Source organism: Lissotriton helveticus, chromosome 5_1, assembly GCF_964261635.1.
Source record: "Lissotriton helveticus chromosome 5_1, aLisHel1.1, whole genome shotgun sequence".
NCBI classification, from domain to species: domain Eukaryota; kingdom Metazoa; phylum Chordata; class Amphibia; order Caudata; family Salamandridae; genus Lissotriton; species Lissotriton helveticus.
Window position 1 is genome coordinate 89,278,910 of NC_136065.1, and position 21,365 is coordinate 89,300,274.

The window sequence follows — 21,365 nt, forward strand, 5'->3', positions numbered from 1 at the left end:
ATGTCGCTCAAGCACCTTCGCCAGAAAGGGTAGAAGGGAGATGGGGCGATAATTGGCCATCACAGAGGGGTCGGCTCCTGGCTTTTTTAGGATGGGGACGATGGAAGCAGATTTTAACGATGGAGTAACAACCCCTCGAGCCAGTGAGTCGTTAAGGAAGCCAAGAGGAGGCAAAGAACAGGCAGAGTAAACCTGCCGTAGGATGTGTGCCGGGCATATGTCAAAAGGGGAACCGGATTTGATTTTGGGAAGGAGAGAGAGGAAAAGTTCTTCAGAGAGAGGAGGGAGGGAGTTGAAAAAGGCTGAGGCGGGGGGAGGCAGGGGGTCAACAAAAAAAGGGGAGGGAGGGGGGATGTTGGATTTAATTGTCGAAATTTTTTCGACGAAGTAGAGATTAAGCGAGTCGCAGAGTTTCTGGGAGGGAGGGGGTTTCAGTGAGGTCCTGTCGGAGAAAGCCAGGTCGTGAGTGATGGCAAAGATCTCCTTCGGTTGGTTCTCGGCCGCCAAAATTTTGGCCGAGAAATAGGCTTTCTTGGCCTCCGTGATTTTTTTTTATAAGTCCCTGGGAGATGGGCATAACGGGTCCTGGAGGTGGGGGAATAGTCCAATCTCCATTTGCGTTCTGCCCTTCGAACCGTAAGCTTCAGTTCTTTCAAATCTTTGTTGAACCACCGATTGGTGTCTTTAGGGCGCCTAATCGAGGTGCGCCGGAGAGGAGCCAAGCAGTCGCTTCCTTTCATAAGCCAAGCATCAATGGCTTTGGCTGCGGAATCCAGACCCGATAAAGGGGGAGAGGAGGCCAGAAGTGAAGTCGAAAGGTCAGACAGATTGACCTTACCCCAGTTGCGAGCCCATGAATTTTTGGTATGAATAAAGGACTTGGTCAAACAGAGACTGAGGGAAAACGAAATTAAAAAGTGGTCGGACCAAGTGCAAGGGATAACAGACAGTGCAGACAGGGAACAATTAAGAGACCAAACTTGGTCTAGAATATGGCCGTGAATGTGGGTGGGGGTGTGGACAAAGGAGGTGAAATTAAGAGAGATGAGGGTTTCCGAAAATTCCTTTGATGAGGCGCATTCCTTAGGGTCCATCGGCCAATAATTGAAGTCCCCAAGGACTAGAGCCGAAGCATAGTTGACCGCCAGGGTGCCAAGAAGATCTTGAAAGGCCGGAAGAAAGGATGGGGTTGGTTGAGGAGGGCGATAGACGAGCACAATGGCTAAGTGGGGGGAGAGGGAGGTGGAAAGAGCCACCAAGTAGTCAATTCCTCCCAAGGAGGGTGAGGGGAGAATTTGGAACTGGAGGTCAGAACGGGCAATGAGGGCAACACCTCCACCCGCTTTCCCGCCAGAACGGTCGGCACGGATAGCGTAGTAAGTCGAGGGGAGGGCAGCCAATAGAGATGGAAGAGAGGCTTCAGAAAACCACGTTTCCATCAGCAACAGGAGATCGGGTTTGTCTGTGTCTAAGAGAATGAAGAGTTCCTGATGGTGTGTGATGGCTGACCTAGTGTTAAGTAAGATGATAGATAATGGGGGAGAGTGGAGATCAGAGATGATTGATGAGCCGAGGGCCGACGGGGACGCGAGAGGAGGAGGGCAACCTAATGGGCAGGCATGACAGGGAGAATTACAGCCCATAAGGGTAATCCAATGAATAATGCAAGGATCCAGGGGCCAATGGCCTTGTAGTCGGGTGAAGTCAGCAGAAGAATATCGGGTAAGAGGACCAGGGGTGACGGCCCCTAGCCCCGGACAGCCGCGGACGGGCGCAGACGGGCTTAACTCCGGCGTGCCTACGACGCGCCCGCTGCGCTCGTCCGCTGCGCTGACGGCTGGTGGACGTTTTAGTAGCCATGTGGCCAGGGGGGTGTGGTCACGGAGAGGCCGACCAACAACCCGACCCAAGATGGCGCCCGTAGTCAGAGGCGACCGGCTTCAGGCAGACCACGAAGTAAGTGTGGCAGGCTAGCAATCAGCGAGCCACAGGGGAGCAGTATTAAAACAAGACAACAGGTAAGAGGAGTCCTTACTTGTAATCAGCAGGACGGGTAGGGAAGTAATGGGGAAAAATAATAATGCTCGTAATCAGCGAGGACAGGTATGACAAAACGAAAAATAAAATAAAGATTAAAAATGAGGTTTTAAAAAGTTACAAGTAGCGCCAGTAAATGCGCGCGAGCCCTCTGCCACCGGGCTGCGTGCTATCACTGAGGGAAGGGAAGGAGGACCCTTAGTAGCCGTGTGGCCAGGGGTGTGTGGTCACGGAGAGGCCGACCAACAACCCGACCCAAGATGGCGCCCGTAGTCAGAGGCGACCGGCTTCAGGCAGACCACGAAGTAAGTGTGGCAGGCTAGCAATCAGCGAGCCACAGGGGAGCAGTATTAAAACAAGACAACAGGTAAGAGGAGTCCTTACTTGTAATCAGCAGGACGGGTAGGGAAGTAATGGGGAAAAATAATAATGCTCGTAATCAGCGAGGACAGGTATGACAAAACAAAAAATAAAATAAAGATTAAAAATGAGGTTTTAAAAAGTTACAAGTAGCGCCAGTAAATGCGCGCGAGCCCTCTGCCACCGGGCTGCGCGCTATAGTGTGTGTACTACAGAAGTATTTTGTGATTGTTTATAGTAAGAAATTTTATTAGCAGCATTATCTCTTTAGATGTATTTTAGGCATTTTACAGTATGAACTGTTTCTGTTTTCCTGCCCCATCCCGTTTCTTTCTTTTTCTTTTTTCTTCCCTTTCTCTTCCCCTCACCAATATTCTAGTGTATTCTTTTATATTTAATTGCTGTTTCCTTTGTATTATGATTATATTGTGTGTTTTCCGGTTGCAATCTTTTCTTGAAATAAACTCCTTTTAAACTAAAAGAAGTAACCCTGGTTACTAGAACACCCACACATGATTCGTGCCGGTCTGATAGAAGTAACCCTGGTTACTAGAACATCCACACATGATTCGTGCCGGTCTGATAGAAGTAACCCTGGTTACTAGAACATCCACACATGATTCGTGCCGGTCTGATAGAAGTAACCCTGGTTGCCCGCTGGCCTTAGAAGTAACTACGGTTCCTAGAACACTGAATCGCAGGATGCATGCCGGTCTGGAGCTTCTGTGATTTTATTATCATATTTCTAATAACTGTGTGCAAGTGATGTTCCTTCTGAGATCTTGTGAAATCTTGCAGTTCTGTAACACTTATGATGATTTGTTTGCTCTTTCAGGTGTAATAATGAGAAACTGCCATTCACCGAGGCACTGATGAAAGGTTATAAAGGTAAATATAATTGTGTAGTTGTGTAGCCTGTTAATGTATGTTACTGGCTATAATACAATATTGTACAGTTAGTTATATGTTTATATAATGGAACATCAGACGTTACACACAGACCAATTTTGTACTTTTAATTGGGTCAAATCAAGATAATACAAAGCAAAATCATTTAAAGAAGTCCCTCTTTAAGGACAGTGTGCACTAGTTCCTAAATCAAAGTATGACCAATTGAGTTGTGATATACCTAGTGCCTCCTTTCCTGTTTGAATCTCTCTCTCTCTCTCTCTGTCTCTCTCTCTCTCTCTGTGCTCTCTCTCTCTCTCTCTCTCTGTTTGTCTCTCTCTCCTCTCTCTCTCTCTGCTCTCTCTCTCTCTCTCTCCTCGCGCTCTCTGCTCGCTCTCTCTCTCCTCGCTCTCTATCTCTCCTCGCTCTCTATCTCTCCTCGCTCTCTATCTCTCCTCGCTCTCTATCTCTCCTCACTCTCTCTCCCTCCTCGCTCTCTCTCTCCTCGCTCTCTCTCCTCACTCTCTCTGCTCGCTCTCTCTGCTCGCTCTCTCTGCTCGCTCTCTCTGCTCGCTCTCTCTCTGCTCGCTCTCTCTCTGCTCGCTCTCTCTCTGCTCGCTCTCTCTCTGCTCTCTCTCTCTCTGCTCTCTCTCTCTCTGCTCGCTCTCTCTCTGCTCGCTCTCTCTCTGCTCGCTCTCTCTCTGCTCGCTCTCTCTCTCTCCTCGCTCTCTCTCTCTCCTCGCTCTCTCTCTCTCCTCGCTCTCTCTCTCCTCGCTCTCTCTCTCCTCGCTCTCTCCCTCCTCGCTCTCTCCCTCCTCGCTCTCTCCCTCCTCGCTCTCTCTCTCTCTCTCCTCGCTCTCTCTCTCTCTCTCTCCTCGCTCTCTCTCTCCTCGCTCTCTCTCTCCTCGCTCTCTCTCTCCTCGCTCTCTCTCTCCTCGCTCTCTCTCTCCTCGCTCTCTCTCTCTCCTCGCTCTCTCCTCGCTCTCTCTCTCTCTCCTCTCTCTCTCTCTCCTCGCTCTCTCCTCGCTCTCGCCATAGGGCTGCAATCTCACGCTTCGCCACCGCAAGCGCCATTCCCAAAAGTCGCTTATCGGTTCGTGAGCCATCCAAACCGTCAAAGACTCCAAGGAGCAAATGTCTCAGGTCATGGGGGGACAACCCAACCCAGCACACTCGTCAGCTCCCGTTCGACCCCCCTCCAATAGGACTCCAGGGCCGGACAAAGCCACACCATGTGGATAAAGTCAGCTGGGATACCAGCACAACGGGGACAAGCACCTGCGCGATAGAGACGGATAGGCGACAAATACGCTGTGTGAAGGAAATAAAGTTGGACAAGGCGTAGTTTCGATGATGTGGTGAGGGTTCTGGGCGCCATAAAGGCATTTCGCCAGTCCACTTCGTCCAAACGGCCCACCCATTCCTCCTAATACGATCTGAGGTGGTCAAGGGATGCAGGGGAATTATTAATCAGATTCCCCATCATAACCTGGGCCTCCAGGGGGCTAAACTCTGGAAGGGAAGTGGGCGTGGGAAGCTGAGTGTGAAGAGCATGGCGAAGTTGTAGATATTTGTAGAATTGGGAGGGTAGAAGTGAGTGTCGCTGCCGCAGGTCAGCAAAGGAGCGTTTGTGTGAGCCCACCCACACATCGCCAAGTAGGGTTATTCCCACAAGATCCCATTGGCGAAAGCCCTTCAGGGCCGCGGTCTCACTCAACCAGGTGCCGCACCAGAGGGTCGTCTGTCTGGTCAATTTCCGAACCCATCGCACCAGGCGAAGTGCGGCTCGCCAGGCCATAAGGACCGATCTGGTGACGGAGGGTATGTCCCGGGGGACCGGGGAACCGTAGAGGAAGCCCTGTAGACGCGTGAAGTCGAGGACCGTGAGCTCCAGCCGATAGGCGGGATCCGACCACCCTCCCGCAAACCAGTCATGAATCACAATTAGATTGGTGGCCAGGTAATAGGCATGCAGGTACGTGACGCCCATTCCGCCATCAAAGGAGGGAATTCGGGAGTGAGAGAGTGACAAGCGAGAGCGCCCCCTCCCCCATAAAAATCGAATCAGCACGCTATCCAATTCCCGAAACCAGCCGCTTGTGAGAGGGATCGAGGTGTTTTGTAGGATATATAGGAAGCGCGGAAGGACCATCATTTTGAAAAGGGCACTACGTCCCAACAGATTAAGGGGGAGGGATTGCCAGTTGCGGAGGTCGTGTTTCATCCGGGTGACTAAGGGGGCGATATTGAGGGACCACTCAAGTTCAGGCAGGAGGGTTATCCAAACCCCTAGATATTTGAATGACAGTTTACGAAGGGGGATCACAGCTTGCCAATCAAAGCAGGCCCGGGAAGGGTGGAGGGGGACTAGGGTGGACTTCGCCGGGTTAAGGCAGAGACCAGAGACCCGCTCAAAGGCCGTCAGCACTCTCAGGGCCCTGGGGCCGGAGCACTCCGGTTCAGCCAAATAGAGCAGCACGTCATCCGCGTACAGGGCTATTTTATCCGCCTGGCTCCGATCCCACTGCCATCCATGGATCAAGGGGTCCTGACGTATGAGTGCCGCCAGGGGCTCCATCGCCAATGTGAATAGGAGTTGGGAAAGAGGACACCCCTGGCGGGTGCCCCTACGGATGGTAAACGGGGCGGAGAGCTTGCCGTTGACGAGGACTCGGGCTTTGGGACCATGGTAGAGGAGCCGGGCCAGGCGGCGGAAGGGAAGGCCAAAACCCAACCTCTCTAAAACGTCGCCCAGGTACCCCCAGTCCACCGTATCAAAAGCCTTCTCGAAATCGAGAAGGAGAATGGCAAGATAGGGGGAGAGCCGGTGACGGTGGGCCAGGGCGAGATGGAGACGATGGATACAATGCCTGGTGCTTCTGGCCGGCAAAAAACCACACTGGTCAGGGTGAACCAGATCAGGCACACGGGGACGGAGCCTCTGGGAGAGGGCTGTGGCGAATATCTTAAGTTCGGTGTTGATCAAGGAAATGGGCCGGAAGGCGGAGCAGTCTAGGGAGGGCGGTTGTGTCTTGGGGAGGACCACGATGGTCGCCACATCTGATTCGGGAGGGAAGGAAACATCGTCCACCACCTGGCGAAAGAGCTCCGTCGGGTGGGGCACCAAATCATCCCGGAACGCGGAGTAGTATTCTTGAGGGAAACCATCCGGTCCTGGTGTTTTGCCGGAGCGAAGCAAGGTGATGGCCCCGTGGATTTCTTCCGCGGTAAGCGGGCCGTCCAGGGTGTCTGCCACCTCCTTAGGAAGGCGAGGCAGCAAGGTCCCGGAGTCCGCCAGTAGGCCAGCAAGAGAAGCACTGGGGTCGGGGGCGCGCAGCGTATAGGGTCTCGTAGTAGTGGGCGAAAGTTTGCGCGATGGCCGGAGAAGCCACATGACAAGTCCCATCAGTCGCCCGGATCTCGGGGACGATACGGTGGGCGCTTGGGTAGGAGATTAAGGTGTGGAGCAGCTTCCCATTTTTGTCGCCCCATCCTTATATACGGGCGACCGAAGAGCGCAGAGCATTTTGGCAGACTCCAGGGAGATTCGTCGGATCTCGTCCCGGACCAGAGTCTGGCGTCTGGAAGAATCCGAGGCGTCCGACCGGAGTTGTTCTCGCTCCAGGCGAAGGGCTGTGGCCTCTAATTGTGCCAGCTGGGCGGACTGAGCCGCGCGTTTGGTGTGCACGAGTCCTCTAACGACTCCCCGAAGCACCGCCTTCCCGGCATCCCAAAGCGTCCCCTGTGAGGAGACCGATCCCTCATTGGTGGAAAAATAGTGCCGGAGTTCCTGCCCGAGGGTAATCTACTAGGTCAGGGTCCTGCAGATACCACGCATTAAGACACCAGGTGGTCCTAGGGCCTGTTGGCGGGGACCCAATGCGAACATCGACGGGGGAATGATCAGAGATCCCACGGGCATGGATCTCTGTTCCAGAGACCAGCTGACAGTCCGTAGCGGGCATCAGGATCAGGTCTATCCGCGAATGGTTCCGGTGGGCAGCGGACGTGTGAGTATATCTTGTCACTCAGGGGTTCCACACCCTCCATACATCGCAATGTCCCAGTGCAGAGACCCAACTGTCAAGAAAATTCGCAGCGGCGCACCTCTGCACTGTAAGTGGGCCCGAGACATCCCTGGAAGGCCGGAGGACCGCGTTAAAGTCCCCCCCTATAACTGTGAGGCCGTGGGGGAGGGAGGAGACAACTCTCGTGAAGTGCTTTAGGGAAGAGGATAGGAGGGATGGGGGGGACATACATGGATAGAAGGTTCAAGGGGCAGCCCTCAATCAGACCCGACACTTCCACGTATGTACCCTGAGTATCTGTGACAATTTGGGTTACAGTGAACGGGAGTCCGCGCCGCAGAAGAACAGCCACTCCCCGGGAGCCCCTGGCGAAACCGGAGTGCCAAACACGGTCAAACCCATAGCGCGCCAGGAATTGACACTGGGAACCCAGGAGATGGAGGAGCAGGGCATCAGGGAGGAGGCGTCGGGCCGCCCGCAGCACCGCCGTGCGCTTGATGCGATCAAGAAGGCCATTCACATTCCAAGACAGTAGGTGAAGTGGCACGTCAGAGGGTAAGGCATACGGGGGGGCCATATACTGACGCGGGGCGGATGAGTTGTAGGGGTCTCTCCTCAGGCATGGGGGAGATCCAGACTCGGTAGGGACCCCGGGATGCACGCAGGGGCGCGCATGAGTAGTGCAGGGGACAGCGGGGCGCGGGAGTGTGCACTAAGGTGGGGCAATATTGTCCCGAGTTGGTCTGTGGGACCCAAGCCATAGGGGGTGGGCGTCTCACGTAAGCAGGGGGCAAGTCAAGGGCCATCACAGGGAACCAGATTGTGTCATATGGAGACAGGGTTGCATGTGACTGCTGTGGAAGAGGAAAAGGACAGGTGACCAGCGGTGAAAAAACAACTAAGGCGGCCCGTAGGCGGCCGAAAACAACAAACTCATGAGGGACAACGGCCCCTTCCCTCCCCATTCCCCCAACTCCCCCACCCTATACTTCGAAACGGGAAGCATCTGTCGTCCTGAACTAAGTACAACCTCGGAAGACAAATGCTAAACTAAAACGGTTAGCTGGGGTCAGGGACTATGGTCCGAAATACCAATAAGGAGGACCCCCCTCCATGCTGTAGGATGTACTTGTGCCCAACAAAGAATGTCACAACGTAGACTGAGGAGAGAAGACGGATAACGTGTCTATAAATCGGCTTGTGCCACTAGGGTGACGCAGGCAAATGCTGATGCTCCAGGGAGACCCTCTTCCATAAAGCAGGATAGAAACCAGCAGAGCCATACAAAAAACCCCACGTCAGCCAAGCACAGGAGTAGAGGAAGAAGAGTCCGCAAATAGGCCCACGCCTCCATGGCGGTGCAAGAAGGAGTCCATGTCTCCAGACGTTGGGCCTCGGAAGTCAGCAGAGCGTGAAGCCGCAGGCACGACCAAGCCAGAGTCGGCCCCAGTGGTGTGGGCGCAGGCCCCAGGGCCTAGACAAGATGGGTCATGGCGAAGTCACGTTCATTCCAGAGTCGGAGTCCCCCTCGGAACCACGAAGCAATGGGCTTCTGGAGAGATCAGTGTCCGAGGCGGCACGCCGCAGGGTGGCAGCGGGTCCAGGGGCTGACTGTAGGTCGATCAGGGACGGAGTCTGTGAGGGTGGTGTAGGGTCACGCCGTTGTGTCTCAGGGGAGGGCCGCGGGACCAGGCGAGCAGGAGTTGCGCACTTCACGTGTCCCCCTTCTGCGGGACCCGGTCCTGCGCCGCCTAGGCTTGGGTGCTGGAGTGTTCGGGCGGTCTGGGACAACTCGGGGCAGCGAACGGGTCGTTCGCAGCTGAAGAGGTCTCTCCTCCGTGGGCCAAGTCCACGCCGCCTGCGGGGAGTCGAAGAAGAGGGTTCTGCCCTGGATGAAGACCTTGAGGCGGGCTGGAAAGAGGAGTCCATAGCGGATGTGCATCGTCTGCAGCTTCTATTTCACCTCCTCATAGGAGCAGCGTTGGGACTGGACCTCCTTCGAGTAGTCGGGAAAGACCATTATCCTGGAGTCTCGATGGTGTAGCTGTCCCAACTCCCGAGCGGCCCTCAGGATGGCATCCCGGTCTCGAAAGTTGAGGACACGAAGGATGAAGGGTCAAGAAGGGGCTCCCGGCGGAGGTTCGGGGGCCAAGGAGCGATGGGCACGCTCAATCGCGAACCATGGGGAGAGCCTGTCCTATGGCATCCAGCCCCGGATCCAGTCCTCTAGGAAGGTGGCTGCATCCGCCCGCTCGACTTTCTCTGGAAATCCCAGGAGGCCCAGGTTGTTTCGGCGCGCTCTGTTTTCCGCATCCTCGGCCCGGCGGTGAAGCTCAGCAGTCTGCGATTGAAGACGAGCCATTTGGGCCTTGATGGTGGAGACGTCGTCCTCCACCGTGGAGATCCGGGATTCAGCCTCCGTGAGGCGCTCCGTGGCCTTGCGGAGGTCTTGACGGATAAGGGACACGTCGATTTTAACCTCCCCTATCTTAGCCTCAACCGAAGACTGTGAGGTCGAGATCGCATGGAGGATAGTTTGCAGGTCCCCTCCAGCAGGTCCAGAGCTCAGCGGCTTGTCCGCGCCAGCCCCCCGCTCCAGCGTGGAAAACTTGTCCAGGGTCGTCTGAGCAGCGGGCACAGAGACCGCGGGCGCTCGAGGCTTCCCCATGGCTCGGCAGCCCTCCAAGACCAGGGCCAGGGAACCGATGCGAGGACAAGCGCCGTGATCCTCAGTAATGCGAGAAGGACGTCGTAGATCAGCGCCACACACCGCTCACCACACCGGGCCTCAGATAAGCAGGGCAAAGGGCAGCCACCGACTCAGATGGGCGAGGACGGCACAGCGGGTAGCATAGGGAGGTCCGGCAGTCCCATGGGATCCGCCAGGGAGGCGAGAGGAAGGTGGGTCGCGGTCCCAGAACTCTCGGTTGGTACAGGAAGGGCGCCGCTCCTATTCCAATGCAGATCCCTCCGACTAGGTGGCAAAATGACCAGCCGGGCCACAGCCTTACCGACGCCAATGCCCAGACTCCAGGGCGTGCGCGGGGGGGGGTCTCAGGGGTCACATCAAACCACGGGACTCCGTACCCCCAGGAGCTGTTGGCACAGTCAGAGCTCCCCGCAGGCGGGCCACCCCCCAGAGATGGCGTAGAGGGGGGGAACGGGGGGGCCTCAGCGAGTGGGCAGACAGTCAGGGCAAGGCAGCGCCACCCACCAGGATGAGGCCCGGTCCGCAGGCAAGCAGGACGCGGTCACCAGGACAGCCGCCACTCCCCCTCACCTTCCCCCGGACCACACAGAGTGCAGGGCCAGTAGTCTCCAGACAATCTCGGCACGCCCAGGCCGACAGCCCCGGGCGGCGGCGTCTCCCACCTCGGCAGGCCAGCACTCATCTGCAGCAGGTCATCAGGCGGCGTAGCGGCTCCGCTCACGTAGCAGGCCAGGCGGAGCCGCCCAAGGAAGCACAGTGTCAGCCCTCCGCGATCAAGGAGGCGGTGGTATCACAGGCCCCGATGGGCGCCGGGGAGGGCAGGCAGCAAGCGAAGGCAGCAGGCCGGTTAATCACAGGGGGGCCGCCATCTTGGAGCGGCGCCAGGCCCCTGCATCCGGGACCAGGGGGGAAGCGCCAGGCAGCCCCGACCCTGGCCCCCAGCTCCGGGACTCGCGATCGGCTCCCCGACCACCACGGGGAGCCCAAGGGATCACCGCAGGGCTCTCAAGGAGGGGCCGCCATCACCCGCGAGACGCGCGGGGGCCGCCATTTTACTCTGGCGCCAGTCACTCCAGGGCAGCGGGAGCCGCGGGGACAGCCTCCAGGACTCGGGAGCCAAGCAGCGGGAAGCGGCTGGAGTGACGGACACAGACAGGGTGTTGAGAGCGAAGGAAGTGCACCAGAGCAGGTAGGATGAAGGCGGATGACAGATGGGGGGTCCAGAGCACTCTGAAAGTGCGACCGCCATCTTGACGCCTCGGCCACGCCCCCAGATGTTTGAATTTAATGTTATCTCTCAATTTTCCAAATCTAAAAATTAACGTGAGAGAACAGATTTAACAAAATATCTGTGCGCAATGATGGTCGACATGTTTCAGCATACAAATGGAAATGTTCCAATGCTTTCTTCAGGACCCAATGGTAACTACTGCTTATGAAATGTGTAATTAAAAGAGATATCACCTGCAGTTATCAGGCTATGTACTCCACCACAGACCATTTGTTGTGGTGATGGCGCTTCACCCCACCTGGCTGCAGCTCAGGTATAGAGGAGCACCGCTCTGACCGTCTGTGTCTCCGGACTAGCATCTGCGCTACTATACAGTCATCACATTTCTACTACTACCACGGCTCCCAGTAGTGTCCGGCGAGCCCCCTAATGGATTAAAATCGAGCAGTACTAGAGATTGGGAAGTATCCGGCCCCATCCCCTGCGGAGATCCAGATTCACATCATTAGACCAACACACAGCAATTGTTATAAGGAATTACAATTATGGTTCTCCTATCCCGTCATCATCAGCCCGCATCTCTCCACCAGATCGGCCACCATCCCCGTTCCCCTGGGAAACCAAATATGTGGTCAGTGTTCCCCAGATGTCCCTGGGTCTGCTGGATATCGGTTGTGTCTTAGCAAAGATCATAAACTGTTCCTGACAGTGAATCACATCTGTGAGCCATTCCTTAAACTTTGGGGCTCTGCCGCGGTCCCAGCGACATGCCACTCGTCATTCTGCAAGAAGTAGAGCGACATCAAGGAATTTTCCACAAGTCTTAGGGACAAGCATTGTGTATCCCAGAAGCATTAATAGGGGCTCAGGGTGTATCGGTTCTCCGACCATGGTCTCCAGAGCACCATGTACCTGTTGCCTATAGTCATGAACCAAGGGACACTCCGAAGACAAGTGTAGGAAACCAGCTCGCTCTGCGTGACAGCGTTCACATCTGTCATCATCAGATAAATGAAATTTATATTTTTTTGACCGGCGTATAATATAATCTTTGTAAGAACTTGTAATGAATCATCTAGAGTCGACAGCTTGCAGATATCCGAGCCGTCAGGTCGCAGCAATAAATCCACTGCTCATCAGTGATCTCTGAGCCCAGTGTGATCGGGCCGAGTTTTCCAACCCCAGACTGGACGCTCTAACATGCCGCTACATACCCGACACTAAGTGCGAGCCATCTTGTGAGCATAGCATGAAGTGCAGAGGGGACAGGACCTCAGGTTCTCGGGGGAAATCCGGCAGAATCTCTTTCATCCCTTGGCGCAATCGTATATAGTAGAAAGTGTCGAGCGGAGTGGGGTTATGGGTCTTAAAAAAATTATCAACAGAGTTGAACCGGCCATTGGTGAAAAGGTCGCCCCAGCTAGTAACCTGCAGGCGCCGACAGAGCATCTGGAACCCACGCTCCTGTAGGAGTTCCAATTTAGGGTGATCAGACAGGGGCAGCCGAGTAGAATATGGCAGAGCACAGCCCAGCCTCTTAGCTATATGATGCCTGGCGTCTATAGTGCATGTGACAGTAGTATACGGCGTTTCTATGGATGTCGTAGGGCAATGTATGAGACCACTTGGAGGAAGAGGCTTTGCAATCCAGTCCTCGACTGCCAGTTGAGGCATAAAGGATGTGGGGATCATCCAATGATAGGCGTAATGCGCCTGGGCACAGACATAATAAGCCTCAAAATCAGGAATGTCAAAACCTCCTTTACCATACGGCTGCACCAGTATCGACCATCGAAGCCGCGGGTGTTTACCCCCCCAAAATAATCGGCATAGTTCTGTTTTCAGTGTCTTAAAGAAAAAAGCACCCGGATAATAGGAGATATTGAGAAACAGATACAAAAAGCGGGGCAGTACCACCATCTTAATAAGCGATGCTCTGCCTGCCATAGAAAGGGGGAGGGATAGCCATCGATCAATAGAAGTGGTGAGCTTTGTGATCGCCACGCCATAATTAAGCCGCAGTGTCTCATCCCTATCTCTAGTAATTTGAACACCAAGATAGCGCAGATCAGAATGACACCACTCCAGCGGGAAGTCAAGTGGAAATTCAGTAACTGCGTCCGTAAGGGGGTAAAATTGTGATTTGGCCCAGTTTATTTGCACTCCTGATAGTCTGCCGAAGACCACAAACTCCCTCAACAGGGGATTTAGGTTATGCATCGGGTCTGTGACGAAGAGCGTCATGCCATCTGCATACAGCGACACAGCGATCTGACGCTGGAAGCAGCGAAATGCTCCTTCATGGTGCAGCTGGCGCAGTCTGCAGGCCAGAGGCTCGACCGCTATCGCAAAGAGAAGTGGGGACAGCGGACACCCCTGTCTGGTGCCTCTCGTAATGGCAATCGAGGGAGAAAGGCGTCCATTGATAAGTACTTTCGTGGACGACCTGTGTATACAGCAACCGGACCCAGGAAATAAATAATATAGGGAATCCCATACGGATCAATACAGTGAATAGGTAGGGCCATTCGACTGAATCGAATGCTTTAGTGGCATCCAAGAATACTTCAGCGACCGGGAGATCAGGATGCACCGTTCGAATCAGAGAGAATAACGTACGTAAATTGTGGGAAGTTGACCGACCAGGGACAAACCCCGACTGGTCTGGCAATATAATTTTAGTCATCAAGAGGGATAGTCTGGTGGCTAGTACCTTGGCCAGTATTTTTACATCACAAGTGATCAGTGACAGTGGGCGGTAAGAGTCACAGGCACTGGGGTTCTTGTCAGGTTTTAGAAGAGATGTGATCATGACCTCACGCATTGAACGGGGGAGGACCCCGTCAGCCAAGGACTCTTCAAAGACCTCCCGGAGGACAGGAGCCATTATGTCTATATAAGTCTTATAGAATTCGGCCGGTAGCCCATCTAAGCCCGGGGCTTTGCCATTTTGTAGTGACATAATGGCGCGTCGAATTCAAAGGGGGCAGCTAGGAAAGTCCTATGGACATCGCTAAGCCAGCAAAGAGCTACTTCACCGAGGAAGTCATCATATTGTGTATCGCTAGTCGTGGCTGAGGTCTATAAGGTGTGATAGTGTGAAGTGAATACATTCAGTATGCCTTCAGCATCCCTGACGGTCTGACCCCTCTAGTCTGTGATTTCAAGAATCGTGTTATGGAGGTGAGGAGCGCGCGTCAAAACTGCCAGGGCCCTTCCAGGACTGTCACCCTCGCAGTATTTCCTCGCTGTCCAATATTTCCCCTTGAATTTAGCCTCTCTGGCCGCTTGCTCCTCGTATTGCGTCAATTTGTCCCGAAACTCAGCATGTGCCCCAGCACCGTCCCCTGTCACCATCTGATTCTCCAGTCTCTTCAGGTCACTATCAAGTGTACGTAATGTGTGCTGTATATCTCGCAGCACTCCAAAGCTTTTCGACATGCAGTACCCCCTGACTGTGACTTTGAATGCCTCCCAAATGACTTCCATAGAGTCCACAGACCCCTTATTTCTAGGGAAAAAGTCAGCTATCTCCTCTCTAAGTTCAATGCGGAATTCTGTAATCTAACAGGGCCGCAGGCTGCAGCCGCCAGTGTGGTCTGGGGTTATCCCATCTTGGCACCTGTAGGTGAATTAGGACGGGGCTATGGTCAGAGTACGTTCTGGGTAGGTGCGTCGCCTTCGTCATACCAGCACCCATCCCTCTGGACAAAAAAAAGTAATCCAATCTAGCCCACGTGCCTGTCAATGACGTAAAGTGAGTGCCTTCTTTCTGAAGGGGGTGTAAATGTCGCCAGCTATCTACCAAATCACCTTCTTCAATCATACCCAACAGAGCTTCTCTGGATCTAGGCTTGTAGAGCGCCGCCCCATCTGCTCTATCTTGTGTAGGTACCAGTGCCACGTTAAAGTCGCCTCCCCAAATGGTGTGTTGGGATCCTATTTCCAATATCTTACCCCATAGCATCGTAAAAAAGGTCGGTGCATCCACTTTTGGAGCATAACAGTTCACAAGAGTAATGGTATCTCGACCTAAGCGACCCCATATCAGAGCAAAACGGCCTTCAGTATCGAGTGACTCACCAAGCACTTGGAAGGGCACATTGCGCCTGATCAGTATGGCAACTCCTCTAGCGTATTTGGAGTAGGACGAAAAAATTCGGACTTTAGCCCATTTGCTGGCAAATGTGGTGCGTGACTGTGGCGTTGTGTGTTTCCTGTAGCATGGCAATCTGAACCTGATGACGGTCTAGGTACACAATCACATTTCGACATTTCCGTGCGTCATTATGGCCCCTGATTTTCCAAGACATACATCTCAGCTGAGCGTCCAAACCTATCCCCGCCATAGCCTAGAAAACAGTGTGAAATCATGACATGCCATAAATCTATCGTCCGCATACTCTCTTCTCAGATGCAGCATATCCCCATATGATCCGTGTAACTGTCCCACCCCCCATGTAAGGCAAAAACCCCCACTACTGCATCCCAATCATGCCAGCAGCCACCTGTCCTCTCCCTGCCCCCCTCCCACCCTTTGCTGCAGACCCAACTTGCCGAGGAGATTCCCTCCTTCCCCTCCCACCCTTCCCCCTTGCAATTTAACAACCCCAAATAGTCAAGTCCCATGATAGGGGTACACCCGTAGGGGATCAGCATAAAGAGCACACAGCCACGACTCCCTTCTCAAGCCTCTCGTCGTATGCCGCCCTTGGGTGGGGCTGAGGAAGGGTAGTGGTCCCTGGAGTACATTACCACTGGAAGAAGTCTGCAGTTCCAAATTCAGGGGACATATCCTGTCCTCTCAGCACAGTTTTCTCAATCTCCACAACTGCAGGCTGCCTCATGCAGTCCGGTAGGCGCTGCAATAAAGATAGATGAAGCATCCTCATCAGTGTCTGGCGGGTGATCGCCGTGCGCAGCGTCCCGGCCATGCCCTCCTTTCTGCGCTTTCTTGACGGCTTTTAAATAGTCCTCCACTTTTTGCGGGTCCGTAAAACGTTGCTTCCCCTGATGCGTCACCCGAAGTTTCGCGGGATATAATAAAGCATAGTCTATTTGTGCAGCACGCAATTTTCTTTTAACATTGATGAACTTACGCCGTTCCTCCTGAACAAGAGGGGTGAAATCGGGGTACATACAAAAGGTTACGCCATTGTAAGTTAAGTTCTGTTTGGTGCGAGCTGCTCTCAGCGCCGTGTCGCGGTCTGGATAATTCAGCAGGCGAGCTATTATAGGCCTCGGCGGTGTACCTGGCGTGGGTATCGGGCCAAGGGATCTGTGCGCCCTTTCGACAATGAATTGCGACGAAAAGGCGTCTTCTCCCATAGCTGTTTGGAGCAATTTTTCCACATAGAGTTCCATCCTACCCATGTCCGTGGACTCCGGTATGCCCGTGAGGCGAATGTTGTCGCGTCTGCTGCGGGCCTCCAAATCCTCATTCTTCGCCGCTATGACCCGCAGCAGATTGTCCATCCGGGCAAGCTGGGTAGTGTGGGATGCCGTGGCGTCATCATTGTCCGAGATGCGACGTTCGGTGGCCGTGATCCGCTCTTCATGCTGGTCCACTTTGTGCACAAGCGCATCCATCCTCAATGACATCCTGTCCACCACCGTGGCGAACCCCTGCCGCATCTCCTGCAGGATTGTTGCATATCCAGTCCATCGGGGGGGGGACAGTGCTGGATGCGCTTACACCGCTCATGCTGGGCCTCTCTGCCGCCGTCTTCTGCCCTTTCTTGAGATTTTCGGTTGGCGGTTGTCTTGTCTCACCATTGCGTCCCCGTACAGCACACAGCGTGCACTCTCCTGGCTACTGCGCTTATTTCAGCATCACCACCACCACCCTGCAGGGGAGTCTCGGCCCTTCGCGCCACACCGGAGTCCGCTGCCAGTCTTCGGCGCCAACGGCACCACTATCTTGTATAGCCTGCCAGTATCCCACAGGCAAGCAGATCAACGCACCGGTCAGCAGGGGAACTCAAGCAAGGGGGGGGCCGCAGTAGGTACAATCCTCCAGCTGAGCAGCAACACTTGATGAATCACTACGTCAGCACCTAAGGCTTGTCGCTTTCAAGGAGTACCACACGGGACAAGGGTACATATGTTAGGTTTTGCACTCTAGGCAGTGTGATCCCTCCAGACAAAGCTCACTATGGCTCCACTAGTAGCAGCACTCTGCACAGTTTAGCGTAGCGAGTTTTCTCACTGCAACTCCGTTGACCAGCGATATAGTCGCGCTGCGGGACTGGACATAGCCAGGAATTAGGATATTGTTCCCTCTCGCAGTTCGCCTCAGCCTCGTGTCAGGCGCCTCGCGACCAGCCACAGAAGGGGCATTACAGTCAATTGTCCGTAGTGAGGACACAGGGTGTTGAGGATTATTAGGGAAGCCCAAGTATGCCTGCGCCCGCTTGGAAATGGCGGCAGGTATGCGTATTGGCGCAGTATGGGTTCACAGCTAAGGCAGGCCCCCCTCGCCGAGTGTCCCACCGTATCTCCCTACCAGCAGGAGTGTCCAGGCATCGAAACTCTGTTCTCCGCGATAGGCGCCGCCTGCATAGGTATTCACGGGGCCTCCCGGCGCAACGCGATGCCAGCGCCGGCCCACCTTCCAGCAGTCTGCGGCCTGCAGTCACTTCGCGCCCGTAGTATCATCAGCCCCGCGCCGGGGGCGGCAGTCCTGACACCGTCGCCTCACCGAGAGTCCGGAGGCCGTGGGCGGCAGCTTGTGGCAGGCAGGGGGGGCCTCCGCGGTCTCACCGCGCTCAGAGTCGGGCAGGTCAGCGTTCTCTGCAGAGGCCGCTCCCAGGGCCCGCCACCTCGTGGCAATCCCCGGACTTTCCTGGCTCCAGCAGCCCGCCCCCTGCAGCACAGTGGAATCGGCGGTAGCTCCGGGGAAAGCAAGCAGGGCTCCGTACACAGGCACCACTGTGTGTTTCCACCCCAAACTTGAACCGAGGCAAGAGGATCTCTTCTGGTGCAGGAAAAACAACTTTTGCAACCCCGTAATCTCCAGCCAGGTAGGATAAGTGAAGGATTGCAGGAGCTTCACCGTTAGGCGGCCATTCTGTGTGCGTGCCCTCTAGCGCCCATGACTTGTTGCAATACTTGCTGAACCGCGTCTTTGGTCAGTCAGTCATGTGTTGCCAATAATGGTCCATCGGTCCGATAAATACCTTTATTGTACCTGTAAGCTGTAAATCGTGTTCAGGGATGGATGGAAAAGAGTCTTGTACCCGTAAGTATTTAAAGAAACTGGGCGTGGAATGTCATATGGGGAAGCAAGACAATTGAAGGATTGAAATATGCCCTCCTTATACATCTGCCCAGGCATGGTAGCCGAGTATGTGCCTGTGTGGATACAAACAAGCATTCTGAAAACCTTGGTAGTGAAGAGGTGTACTCTAAGCAGGTATAGCATATATATTTCTGGGTACGCCCTATTAACATGACATGAGTGGCCAGATATGCTACAAGGATTGTAAATCACGTTCTCTTAATGTAGGATGAATCCAAAAAGCCACTGGCTGATGAGGAGTCTGAGTCCCGAGGGGGCCACGTAACTTCCAAAACACCTATAACTTGTGCGTACCTTGAAGCAAAAGCTGCTCAGTAATAGAATTTAAGAGAGGGGAGTGCCCATCCACCTTCTAAGATGGAGGGGGGGGGGTGACGTGGAGTAATTGCACTTTTAGACTTCTTCTGTTGCTATATAAAACGAGACAAAGAAGATTCAACTTTTTATGAAAATGCAGATGGGACCAAAAGAGGCAGAGTACAAAATAAAAACAAAAACTTTAGTAATATGACCATTCAGATAATGTTCCATCTACCCCGAATCCCGAGTTAAGTCGAAAATCTCTTCAAGATGTAAAGAGATTTCTAGTGGATACTTCTAACTGCATATTTCACCTTTTTGAATATTCCCCAGGGCTCAGACTGGATCTGAAATCGTTTCAGCAGCACTCTTGGGTGCTGGTAGATGTCGTTGTGCTGCTCATTGCCTATGTTACACTCCGGAAGTGACGTGCTGAACCACATATAAGTGCGCTGATACCAGTTCCTTCCTTTCCAGGTCACAAGATGTGGATCCGGAGCTGCACGCTTTGTTTCTGATGAGACTAACAACATTGTTCAAAAATATAAAATAAACAAATGTCACCGCCTAAGACTACAGGCTTCTAGCCTTGTACGCACTGTTGCCCACGGATTTCTATGCCAGACCCCCATTGAATATGTATTTGGTGCTTGGGGTCGGAACACGACTCCAAAGCCTGTAGCAAGTGCGCCCATGTCAACCTGAAGGCCAAATGAGAAGGCAAAATAAGACAAAGCTTTCGATCACCAAACACTGAAAGACTTGATGCTGTGACTGATCGATGTCGATAGGAAGATCCTGTTCCTTCTGCAGATCACTGTTGTGGTCCTTGTCATCAGGTAAGTCAAAAAAGAAACACAAGAGGTCCAAGCGTAAATCTGTTCCTTCCCAATCTCTCAAACGTCTGAGAGGGCGTAAGGATGCCAACTTGCCTCTTTATCTTGCTTCCAGACCGGACCTCCTTTGGAGCCAAATTAGAATCTCTTCCAGAGGCAACCCAAATTTCCGAGTCCATTGGCAATGTGTCAGCAGACTTCCGGGAAGCCTTGCTACATCTTTTTGGCACTTTACAAGCTCACCCAGCTCGTCTCATAATCAACACACACTGCAGGACACGCACTGGACCCCATCTTCACCACAAGCAGCAGCATCAAATTGAACTCCACCACACCGCTCACATAGACTGACCACTCTATAATTCACTTCCAAATCAACACACCTCAAGTCAGCACCCCTGCCCAATTAAGCATTCCAAACTGAAGCTGGGGCAAAATCACAGAAGCAGACTGGCTCAGCACCCTCAGCATGGATAAACCTAGGCCCACACACAACCTCGACAAGGACATCAACTGGATCAAGAACTGCACAGACTCGCACCCATCAAACCCAACAAGCATAGTACATCGAACAAGCAGGCCAGCTGGTACACAAACTAACTACAAGACACCAAACTAGACTGTAAGTAGCTAGAAAGGAAATGGAGAGCCAGCCACAACCTCAACGGCATAACTACCTACAAGGCTGCACTCAGACACTATCACCAGCAAATAAGATACACCAAGGAAAAAGCACTAGTGCACCACATCGAACAAAGCCTCAACAGGTGGAAGGCATTCTTCTCGATCGTTAACAATTTGACCTCGCCCTCAGCCACTGTTAAGAACATCTCTGCCTCAACAACTATACAACAACACATCCAACTTCTTCAGCAGCAAAACTGCAAACATATACAGCAATTTCGCACACCAACCCAACCCCAGAGAACTAACCTACCCATCACCAACCAAAACAGCCACCTGTCTGAATGGATAACCCTCAACAGACACCACACAGCGGCAATCATGCAAACGATCTACTCCAGGGTCCCAATGGACCCATGCGCCCACCACATCTACAACCTAGGAACATCATCAATCAGCCCCACCCTCACCCACATCATCAACCTGTCCATCACGTCTGCCACATATCCAGATGAATGAAAACTTGCAGAAATCAACCCCCTCCTCAAGAAGCGCATAGCTGATTCAAATCAACTTGGCAGCTCCCGACCCATCTTCCTTATCCAGCCAAAGATGCCATCTCCTAGACAACACTCCATCAGGATTAAAAAAAAACACAGCACCCGATCAGCACTCATTTTGACCACCGACGACATTTGAATTGTGAGTTGTTAGTTGACTAGGGTGTAACCCCTGGTCAAGCAACAGCCACAATCCCTTGCAGGGTGAACCACAAAAGATCAGTAAATCAACCCTGAGTAGATTGGCTCAAAAAAGCAGTCAGACTCAACTTAAAGGCAATGTGTAAAGTATTTATGCAGCACACAGACAGTAATAAAGCGAAAACACAACACACCAGAAAAATCCCAAACCAATTTAGAAACATAGTCACATAGTGAACGGACCAGTAGAATGGTAATCAATACAAAACAATGATGGGAAATATAGTTTGTTGAGGTCCATGGATTAGTGTAATAATGTTAATATGAAAAAAGGGGTACTGGTCAACCTT

At 53.3% G+C, this 21,365-nt stretch overlaps 1 protein-coding gene across 2 annotated transcripts in view; it reads left to right on the forward strand.

Annotated features, from left to right (window-relative positions):
• The window catches only part of LOC144752980 (E3 ubiquitin-protein ligase TRIM39-like), a 134,693-nt gene that overhangs the window by 68,370 nt on the left and 44,958 nt on the right, over nucleotides 1–21,365 (forward strand). For both annotated transcript variants that reach the window (XM_078640789.1, XM_078640790.1), the window contains one exon: nucleotides 3,233–3,285. In XM_078640789.1, coding sequence (XP_078496915.1) covers nucleotides 3,233–3,285 — 53 coding nt within the window. The remainder of the gene's footprint in view (nucleotides 1–3,232; nucleotides 3,286–21,365) is intronic.